Source organism: Brugia malayi (genome assembly GCF_000002995.4).
Source record: "Brugia malayi strain FR3 genome assembly, contig: Bm_v4_Chr1_scaffold_001, whole genome shotgun sequence".
NCBI classification, from domain to species: Eukaryota; Metazoa; Nematoda; class Chromadorea; order Rhabditida; family Onchocercidae; genus Brugia; species Brugia malayi.
The window spans coordinates 5,317,690-5,328,686 of NW_025062475.1; the positions used below are offsets into that span (position 1 = coordinate 5,317,690).

The following is a 10,997-nucleotide window of genomic DNA, read 5'->3' on the forward strand; positions in this document are numbered from 1 at the left end:
CTTTCCTTCTCTCTCTCCCTCTCTCTCTGAATAAACACAGGTAGTGAAACTGGTTATGCTTATTTAATTCAATTTGGATAAACCACTTTCCGTCATAGAACACTTTCTACCTTACAATTAATCCACTATGGTAAAATTCAGTTGCTAATTGCATTGAAAATCAAAGAAGAAGAAAAGTAAAAACGGATAAATAAAAAAACAAATATTATTTATTTAAAATTAGTCATATGACTGCAATATATCATCAATAAAATGAAAATAGAAAAACAGAAATCTCATTGTTATGGACCAGTGGAAAATGCATAAAGTCGAATAAATTTAAAAATGACAAGAATTGTTAAGTTTCTTCTCTCAATGCTTTTTCAATTCTTTTCCATTTCAATTATACACAGACACACACACACATACTGGAACGATCTGTAGCAACTTTCCTATGTAAATTAAAAATTATCCCCACAATAACTAAAATGAAGAAAGATGTATTACTTACTTCATACTTGCTAAATCTATCCTCAATACTAAATTTTTCGAATATTTAAAAGCAATTTTTGTAACATTTCCATGTAATCCTTTAGAAATTATTATTGATCGATACGCATAATTATGACACTGTTTTGACATAAAACATTTCCTAAGATTCCACATTTAAATTTCAGAGAATGGAAAGTTGTTGACAGATTTCGCCCCTAGCTCTAACGCTTTCATTGCTGGAGATAGAATTGTTATCAGCACTTCAATCACTTAATTTATTTAAACACGATAAGCTTGAATCCACTCCCTCCTCTGATCAGAATTGTTATTAGTAAATTGATCGTTTTATTGAAGCCATGGCACGATAAGCTTAATTCCAGCTACCGTTTTTTTTTTTTATTTCATGTTTTCCAAATAGTAGTTATTAGACAACTTATAGCATGTTTTGTATACATTAGCTGATAATTGTGGCTAAAGTGGAAGAAAACATTGCAACGATTAAGATTTCGTTTAAAATTCTGTTAAACAATATTTAAATATACAGCTAAAATTTAATACAAAAGAAAAAATTTTCAGAGGTGGAATAATATACACAACTCAGAAAAAATGTCACAAACATATGAGAAAAGTAAGAAAACATCATTTGATACATTATTAAAAGCGTAATTTTTCTTATTTCATAAAATTCTACACTAATACAATGCCTATCAATAATAAACATACAGTCGTTCTATGGAATATATGGAAATCAATTGTCGGATATTCGTTGTATAATGCTTCCATAATGTCAAGCATACAAATGAATACATCCGAAATACTGAAAATGTTTCGAGTGCCGAAACCAAACGAAATCATTTCACATTTGCTTTTAATAAAAAGATGTTTTATGTGAAAATCAGCACACAGAGAACTGCATCACTAGAATATAACATCTTAATATTTTACTAAGTCGATATAACAAAAAAACCGGCAAGTTCATGGATACAGAAATTTGAGGTGAATTAAAATTTCATTTTAGTTTAGGTTTTTGAATGAATCTTCCTGGAATTCCACTCAAGACTAGGGAAAAAAGAAAGAATTCAAAAAAGTGATCTCGTTGCAAGAAAATTCGAAGTGATCTTGCAATAGTAAGAAACAAATGACAGAATTACGCGAACAAAATCGGAATATCATCCTGATATTCCAAAATATTTCGTGGTTGTTCATCTCGACAACCACTTGCTTCTGTTTTCATTTCGGATGCACCTTCTGCTTCAGCACGAATCTTTTTTCTTTGTGCTTGTATTTTTTTCATTCTGCAACAAACAAATTCTGGAAAGAGAATTCAATGTACAAACTTTAAACAAGATTTTTGAAACTGAAAAACTGCACTGCATGCAGTCGAATAATATCTGATAATCCAAACCGAACCAATGAATTGAGGTTTTGGTTAATTACAAAGTAACAAAGTAAGATTACATCTGTCATTTTCTGTTATTATCAGTCTAATCATTAATGATTGAAAAAAATCAGCTAACCTGAAGAATTCTTCACGCTCCATTTCATCCAATTCAGTAACAATGTATACAAGTGTATTTTCAATCCTCGGAATAATTACTGAAAAATGGAGCTCATTCGTACGAAAAAATAAAGCCAATTTTTTAAAGTACTTCTTTCCGCCAATTTCAGAATTCACTAAAACATGAAGAAAAAAGACAACATTGATGCACTTAGTCTTTTTTATATTTTATGAAAGAAAATCAACATAGCAAACCATGTTCAATAGCATTAACACGCCGATTGGTAATTTTAATAGCTTCGTCGAGAGTTATAAAGCATGTCTGCAATGTTGCCAATTCAACCAATAACTCCACCGCACGATTATAGTTTTTCTTTAATTTCGTGATATTTGCACCACCTTTACCAAGACCAGTCAAATCATATGTATCAGGTCCATCAATATATGAATCAAAAACCGGCAGAAATACACCTGAAGGATTAATTAAGAGACATATATCATCCTCCAACAAATCTCGCAAAGTTAGAACATCACTGTATTTTCTGTTACCATTGATCATAACTTATCAGTAATTTCTCATTTATCAATCCTCCACTTTTCATCTTCCCTCACTTTCTTACCTCCTTTACTTCAGAAATTTCTAAAAATAAATCAAAAGTTTTCTGGAATATTGAGAATTGAAATCATTTTCCTTCCTATGAAATATTCATATATAGAATAAATATAACTTTCACTTAAATAGAGGAAAAAATCTTTGATAAAGATGCTTTTATAATAAGGTCATACATGTTTAATATCTGGCACGCGAAGAAATAATCAGATCATCTTAGTGATATTAATCATGCAACTAAGGTTATTGAAATCATGTAAATAAAGTCATGTATAAATCAATTTGCACTAACCTACAACATTTTCCGTCTTCATTAGGACGCGATGCTGAGCACGCGAGACATTCTGGATTACAATATGTGAGAAATCGCCAGCAGTAAATTTAGCTTTTGCTAATGAGAAGCTTGCTTCACGAAGTACCTCACCCATCAAGTTTTTATTCTTAAAATTAATTTTTTTCTTCATTCTTTTCTTCGCAAAAAAAGTTGGAAAAAATATGTAAAAAAATTGAGTACGAAAAAAGTAAAAAATATAACTATCTTTCAGGATAATTAATTAATCTCAGAAAAGCAAAATGAGAAAAAAAGGAAGCATTACCTCTACAATTTTCCCTAAAATTGAACGAAAACGCATATTTAGCGCATCAGCTTTTTTCTTTAGCAAGCTGTGTCCCTTTTGAGCAGCTTTTAAGCGAGCCTTCATCATCGTCTGAGCCCTAAAATTATATTTAAAATTTCCTTTTTTCAAATAAATCAAAATTGATTAATTTTACATCTATAGTAGAGTTTTCATCACAAAAATTTCCACTTACTGTTTATGAAGTATCTCACTCCACCATTTATGTAAACAAAACTTTCAAAGCATAAATTTGAATAAGACATAATCATGTTAGGTGATAACAAAGTTTTGTCGACAATGACTTTTCGAAAAGTAATAATAATATTGTTTTTTAGAATAAAACCATACTATTGATAAAGGCAATTTGATAAGGAGCAACAATATAAAGTAACTAGTGAATTAGAAAACAATAGAATTCAGATTAAAAAAAGACAAACATTCGAGATGGGAATACGGCTATGCGATCTTTTGTATTTCCAGACATCGTAACTGATAATTTCGCTGTATTTTATACGTATCTGAAAAAAACATTCACAAATATATGTGATGTTAAAAGCAGATGTACCTAATGATAATCTGTTATACAAAGAAATAAGCAAAAATAATCTATAAAAGCAAAACTAATTATTACAATTCGATGCATGAACAAAACTATTTATGATTTCATCGCAAGCATGCAATAATCCGTAGGAAAAATTAAAACGAAAAAAAGTAGAAATTATGAAAAATAAAACAACAATTAGTATGCTAACTTTTGTATTCTTTGCAAAACTATTTGACTGTATAATTATTAAAGAAAAAAAAAAGAGTAGAAAGTAATACTAAAAGATGTAATATTCTACTACAATTGCTATAAAATAGCATGACATTTTGCACGTTGTATATGTGTTTAAAAAGTAATATGAATCATTAAAGAGTAATACGAATCATTTCTCGCAAGCATAATCATTTCTTTTTACACTTAATACACTACTAAATTGACTGAACACATTTATTAATACTCATGTTGTGTCTGTATTTTGAATTTAATAAGTGTAAACACCGGGTAGTCCGAATGGTAGCAAATACAAACCGAAGATCAGTAATTGATTGTCATAACACCCTGAAACAGGGAAAAATCGTAGCGGCAAATCTGAATATAAGGAAATGTCTCTGAAGTAAAATCATACAGAATTCCGATTTCGATTTTCATTTATGTTATACTTTTAATCATACAATGTTTAGTGATAATTGTTTACTCATCATACATTTTGTCCCATTTTTTCTCAAATAAACAAAAGAATAACTGAGATCAAATAATAATCAAATATAACATTCTCCTTCCACTACCCATTTATTGGTCCAAAAAAAAGAAAAAAAAAAATTTCATCATTAAAATATTCGCATCTTAGATAGCTAATGCTTTTTTTATAAGTAAATAATTTCTTAGAAACTGATTACATATAAAGCATTTACCATAAAGCGTATCGGTATTAAATTCGGATAGAAATTTCGGTAATTTCAGCTGAAGGTCCTACTCATCATTTAAATAAGATATGCATAGGAATGACTGATCAAACAGTTACTTACTGCGTTGACGAATTTCATGTGTTAATAATGAGAGGATACATTCAAAGAAACCAATATATAATAATTTTGCATATAAGGAAGGATCAGTAAGTAAAACCAAAAAAGAAAAAAATCAATAACTGGAACATAATACACCAATTACAAGCAATGATATGCATTGAATAAAATACAATTTGCAGTTTCATATCCATAATATCTGAACCCGATTCTAATATATCGCTATATTCTTTTTGTCAAATATCAAATCCAAATATTTCTAATCGTTTACTTTGTAACTATCTTGTAAGAATTAAATATTATTGACATCATTATAAATCAAACAAAATCAGTGTAAAATAAATTAATAGAATATCGAAAACAGCAAAAATTCAGAAATACAATTAATCGTCAAAAGACCATGTTCCTGATAATTTCATCGTTCATTTTCACTGTTTTCTCAAGTTCATTGTTTTGTCTTTTCAACTAAAAAAAAAGAAAAGAAAAATATTCAATGTTAAGTAAATCAACTTGAATAAATAATTGGATCAAGAACGTAAGAGAAAGAAAGAGAGGAGAAGGAAAGAGAAAGAAAAAGAATTATTTAGTTTTAATATAAGTTTATAAGCAAACCTCTTCAATACGATGTAGAAGTACATCGTTTTCCTTCTCAACTTCTTGCATTTTATTAATCAACTCTAGCATCTTTTCAACATCCTTTTTTCCCAGAGATTCTGCTTGCCAAACTAGTTCTGCCTCTTCCTGGTTTTATTTTGTTAAATTTCTTATAAACTCTATGATAATTTATTAATTTAAGTGTTAATTTTTCTCGCTCACCAAATACAGTGGATTACATCACTCACTATCATCTTTGCTTAAAATAACTCATATTCCAATAAATTATTATTTCTAGAAAAAACATATAAATTAGTATATAAACAGTGGGTTATCACTCTACCACTGTTATGTTCTCAGTACTGTCACGAAACTGTGCTTCAGCATTTGTTGAAGATATTTAAATGATGAAGCTCTTTGTAAAATAAGTTTTTGACACGATTGTCTTGGATGAAAAATATAAAAAGAAAGTTTCATAATTCATCGTATGATTCCCAAGATTTATTTTTTTATCGAATTTCAGAATAATGAAGTGATTTTGAAGTAGTTTTACTCCAACACTTTTTTTTTCCCATAAAAACAAGAATTAATTAAAATACAACTATAACTTATAGAAATAACTAACTATTCTTTTCATTCTGAATTTTCCAGCTTCAGAAATATATGAAGTAATCATCCTGGGATATGCTATCCGTTTATCAATAACACTTAGCAGCGTTTCACTAACTTTTCCTTTCATCTCTTCCAAATTATCAATCTTCGTTAATAATAACTGTACATTTGTGTCTACAAATACTGATTTAATAATATGGTGCTTAATACTGAAAGCTAACTTCTGATAATCATAAATAATATCGACTTTCCTTAAAAATAGCATCTTATGAAATGATCTAATTAATAGAAATAATAAAAAATACGACTACTTCAACATTTCTGATCAGGTTTTAAAACTTCCTTTATGAAGTATAGATGTAGCGATAATTCCAACAATTCCAAATTTTTTTCCTTCATAAAATAATAGTTAATTTATAGATGACAATATAAGGGAAATCTTCACGTAAATGATGAAAAATATAAAGTTTATTTTACCTTTAATACATTCCTTACGAACTGGAATCGTCATCGTCGTATTAGCTGTGTCTGCTAGCGATGCCATCATGAGGACATCTGATTTGTAAAAAATTGTTCCACGTATCAATTAAAGTGAGAAAAAATTGATTAAACTGCAAGAAAATGACAGGAATCACATTGATCACTTAAGTGCAAAATGAAGACACAACCGATAACAATACCATGCTGAGCAAATGCAGAAAAACTATTTATTAGATTATGTGCTTGGAACAACCTAGAATTCATATTAACAAATCACACATATCACAAAAGCTTAGTAATCTCGAATCACACGATGCATTATGAAAAATTTTGAAAACAAAACTTCTGCATCCAGAAGATGGGAGGACACTTTTGCATATCGACACCAACAGAGCAATGCAAAATAAGTCCCATTTCCAATCGGTCAACCGGTTTCCGTAAGGGAAATAGACTTGCCGGTTAAGGGTGGGACGTTTTACGCGATGGTAATCAAGTGGGAAGGGATGAAACATAACGTTTGTCGTGAACAGAACTACCATGAAGGAGAATCAACTAACCACGATGACTTCATAATGACTAAATTATTTTTGTTCTATACAGTAAATGTGGTTATACATACATATATATACATAAAATCACTAACTTAATAATTCAAATTTAATCATTGTCATGGTTTAATCATGCAAATATTTGATGCAATCAGTGTAACAACAATTTATTGGAATTGTTAATCTCATATAATCCATTTTGGCACACTACAATTATGAGCTGTTATACAAAAATTTTTTCATTTATATTACACTGGAAACGATGTGTTATAAAAAAATCAAGTAATGATCACGGTTTTTTTATAATAACTCCCAAACCCTGATTTTTTGCAGAAGGATACATAGTTCACAGTAACCCGTTATGTCCGGTCGGGATTTCATGCTACAATATAGAAGTCTCTCACATTCAGCCATATAGATTTTCTCTAGCAGCATGAAAAGTTTTCATTACATACAATATTTGTTTCATAAAAAGATAAATAATGAGCATTCTTAGCGATTGGTGATTATAATTCATAACAAGGGAATATGATGATAAGCATTAACAAAATGTAAATCATTTCTAGCACAGATAAGCCATAATAAAATAAGCAATAAATGGCAGTATGGTTATGAAAGCTGCGAGTTTACATCGATTTTTGATGTATCCTTTAAAGTTCGACAAAAATGTAGCAAACAGGCGCCTCATATATGTCAGCAAACTGATTAATATCTTCAGATGTCGTTGCATGAATACTTTCAAATTTTCTGAATTGGAAGTAGAATAGGAAAAGTGATAACCATTCATGTGATCCACCCTGCAAATTAACTCAATATATATAATCTTGCCGTAGAACAGCCGTTCTCTGTCTCAAATTTTCCAAACTCCATTCTAACCTAATAGTTTGCACATAGTTTTAAGAAAAAGAGTGTAACAAATGTAGTATGATGACAAAATATATTAGTTCCTGTAAAGGAATATCACTTGACATGGTATTTTTATAACAGGAATCTGAACTGCTAGACGTCAAACAATGGGATGCAATAATTCACGCTTCAAATTTTAAATTTTATCAGATATTGTCATTAATCAGAGTATCAAAAAGATGTGATGAACTAAATTTTCTCAGGTTCAAAACAAAAACTACTACAGTAATTTGACGCCACTACGTTATAATATTTATCACACTCTTTTTCCCTAAATCTAAAACATGGAAAATGCAATGTATTCCTAATGATGATCTGAAGAAAAAATTTGAAATCTGAAATTGATTCGATATTTACCTGTGATTCGATAGTTGTTCCTGACAGAAGGCACATGGCTCCTAGAGAGAACAGACTTTTTAAAAATTAATATCTCTATTCTGCTACAATATCATTAGCACTTCACGTTTATATTAAAAGGCCATTAATTCAGTTTCCACATTAAAATAGCCATTAATATCAATAATATTCCTTAAGGTTGAAAACCGCTCAGGAAATGAAAAAAACTTACCTGACTACAGCAAACTGCATCGACATATTCTCCAGTAGAAGTGCTTGATTCTGAACACTGATCCGATAGTTCATTAGTTCCATTATTACTCTGCAAATAGTTCACTTAATAGGTACCGATGAATAAATTAAATTATGACTTATCACACTTCGTATTAAGTTATAAATAAAAAAAATACTTTATAAATAAATTATAAATAATAGAAAGTTATAAATAAAAGATTCTTATCTTTTCCATAACATTCCAAAATCATCGAGACTATTCAATTATTCAGGGCTATAGCTGTCCTAGTGACAATTACAAACAAAGTCAGCTCCTAATGTTGAGCATGAACTAATTGCTTCATCCAAGCCGATTGGGCTAGTCGTAAGATAACTAGTCCTCATAATGCTAGGAGCTTCCGATTCGCATATTCGAATTTTTTGACTCTTACATTATTTAGAAGTCTTACAATTTACCTTATTCAGCAGTAGGTATTATCTAGCAGTCAGGTCAAGTATTCATCAGTATGCAAATGAAGTTTTGCAGACCTATATTAATTAATAAAATTTTAGGAAAAAAATACGATGCAAGTGATAAGAACAGAGATATTTTACAGTAGCTGAAATATTTAATTATATGATCAGTAAACTGGAAGACTTTTGACACTTTTTTTGCTACTGTAGCTGACATACCTATCTCTCCCAACTTCTTTATAAATCGTTAACAGATTCAAATTTCTTAACTCACGCTGTGTTTCTTCATTTCGTAGTTTTCCTCAGCCATGCTGTACGATTGCTGCCCAGAATCATCCAAATCTTCCCCTATTTTTGAATCATTTACATCTGAAAAAAATAAGTAAAAAAATAAGATTACAAACTCTATATCATTATGAAGTCTATAATTTGTCTATAATTTTCTGATATAACAATCTTACAGTTAGTTCAATATCAAAATATTGCATACAGTGAGGAACGAAACAATCTGAATAAAAAGTGAAACAATTTCCAATTTAACAATTAAGAAATGGAACTTTATTCGATTATCCAAGTGTAAATAAAATCCATTTCTATAGACATTTTAAATGTTTTGAATAAAAAAAATACCATAACCAAGGATGTTAAGTTTTTCTCTCAGTAACACTTTCATTCGATCATCGCTTCCTTTTATCAGTTCTGCTATATCATATTTTTGTTGCATAGCATTGATAATATTCTTGAATTCGATAACATAAATTTTTTTTGCTTCCAACGAATTCATTGACCCAAGAGCATCCCAAGCACGCCTTTTAAGACAATTATCAAAATTGGAGTAAAAATTCAAACAATATCTTCTATTTATTGTTTTTCTTCAGAACTAGAAATTAGTCAAAGATTGAGGAAAGAAAAGTTTTGACTTGAGATGGCTTTCCAACTAATATTAACTTTCCTCAAAAAAGGAGGAAATAAAATTATTCCTGACATCATTACTGCAAAATTAAAATCTACCGAAGCCTTCGCTTATCACATTATTTAGACTTCTTACATTGAGAAGAAAAACGTAATCTACCATTTCATTCGGTCAACAGCATGCCACATTGGTGGACATGGAGTATTACATCTTCCATTTGTTCCCTGTTTAAATAATGAATAAAATCGTAATTTCTGGCTTGTCGAAATACTGACTAAGCCTGAAAATCCGGTCACAAACTACTATGCGAAATCAACTTCAATGCAAACAAGATCACATAAATATCCAAAAAAAACTTGACTAAGAGAAATCTGAAAGGTTTTTCGGATTTACAAGCTTTTCGGGCAGTAATAGCTGCTGCAATGTCATGTTTTAAATAAAATTAGAATTAAGTTTAGGATTAAATAACAACCTTTTTTCGGCATACTTTGTATTATGTCAACAGCAGCCTTAAAAGCAACATCATGCATAGATTCACTGGTTGTTTCCACACAGTCCGGAAGCATAACAGCTTATTACAACTGCAGACTCGACCGATAACTCCTGATAAATGTAACCAGATCTAACGAACAATAAGCTAAAAATAAGCTAAAAATCGGCTAAAAACCGCTTTTTTTTCAGTAAATATGGACCTAAGATTGCAAATTTTTACAAACTGAGGAACAATCAAGAACAGTTAATACATTACTTAGTACAGGAAAAAAAAAATCATTCTTGGAATTAGCAATAAAACTACCCTGATGAAAAACTACTGAATATACAAGAGTATCATAAAATAAGCAACAAATGAACTTGAGTTATATTAATGAGCTTGCATAGTCTTGCAGATATATTTCTTTTTTGCATAGATACTAAAAGGTTATTTTAAAACAACAAATAAATCATTAAATCAGTAAGCTAATAAAAAAAAAAATCTGCAGTGTATGTCATCTTGCAGCTTGTATTAACTAGTACAAATCAGCACAGAGGAAATGAACGAATATTTTCATCTAAAAAGTAATTAGCAATCTGAAAATAGAGAAAAAAATTCTTAATCAAGAAAGAAATGTAATGAATAATTTAATAAGTTTTAATTTTTAATATTTCAAAAATTTTTTAA

General features: G+C 29.5%; 3 protein-coding genes across 5 annotated transcripts; all 3 read right to left on the reverse strand.

The window, feature by feature from the left end:
* Positions 1 to 1,618: 1,618 nt before the first annotated feature.
* Bma-vha-14 (vacuolar ATP synthase subunit D, putative) lies at positions 1,619 to 3,680 on the reverse strand (the record flags this gene model as incomplete). The annotated part of the gene is made up of 6 exons (XM_001894147.1): positions 1,619 to 1,766; positions 1,989 to 2,067; positions 2,225 to 2,440; positions 2,872 to 3,019; positions 3,176 to 3,293; positions 3,634 to 3,680. 6 exons carry the CDS (start codon positions 3,678 to 3,680, stop codon positions 1,619 to 1,621), a joined length of 756 nt encoding a protein of 251 aa, XP_001894182.1.
* A 1,472-nt stretch (positions 3,681 to 5,152) lies between these two features.
* On the reverse strand, positions 5,153 to 6,515 carry Bma-acbp-4.1 (Uncharacterized protein; the record flags this gene model as incomplete). Of its 2 annotated transcripts, XM_043076611.1 has the most annotated exons (4): positions 5,153 to 5,227; positions 5,375 to 5,503; positions 5,982 to 6,142; positions 6,446 to 6,515. In XM_043076611.1, 4 exons carry the CDS (start codon positions 6,513 to 6,515, stop codon positions 5,153 to 5,155), a joined length of 435 nt encoding a protein of 144 aa, XP_042932545.1. The 2 variants fall into 2 exon arrangements, with proteins under 2 accessions (XP_042932545.1, XP_042932546.1); XM_043076612.1 differs by lacking the exons at positions 5,153 to 5,227; positions 5,982 to 6,142 and having other exon boundaries at positions 5,451 to 5,503.
* A 1,043-nt stretch (positions 6,516 to 7,558) lies between these two features.
* Bma-acbp-4.2 (Acyl CoA binding protein) lies at positions 7,559 to 10,404 on the reverse strand (the record flags this gene model as incomplete). 2 transcript variants are annotated; one of them, XM_043076614.1, is made up of 7 exons in its annotated part: positions 7,559 to 7,793; positions 8,260 to 8,300; positions 8,471 to 8,560; positions 9,200 to 9,294; positions 9,556 to 9,734; positions 9,998 to 10,118; positions 10,311 to 10,404. In XM_043076614.1, 7 exons carry the CDS (start codon positions 10,402 to 10,404, stop codon positions 7,559 to 7,561), a joined length of 855 nt encoding a protein of 284 aa, XP_042932548.1. The 2 variants fall into 2 exon arrangements, with proteins under 2 accessions (XP_042932548.1, XP_042932547.1); XM_043076613.1 differs by lacking the exon at positions 8,260 to 8,300 and having other exon boundaries at positions 7,559 to 7,804.
* Positions 10,405 to 10,997: the final 593 nt, after the last annotated feature.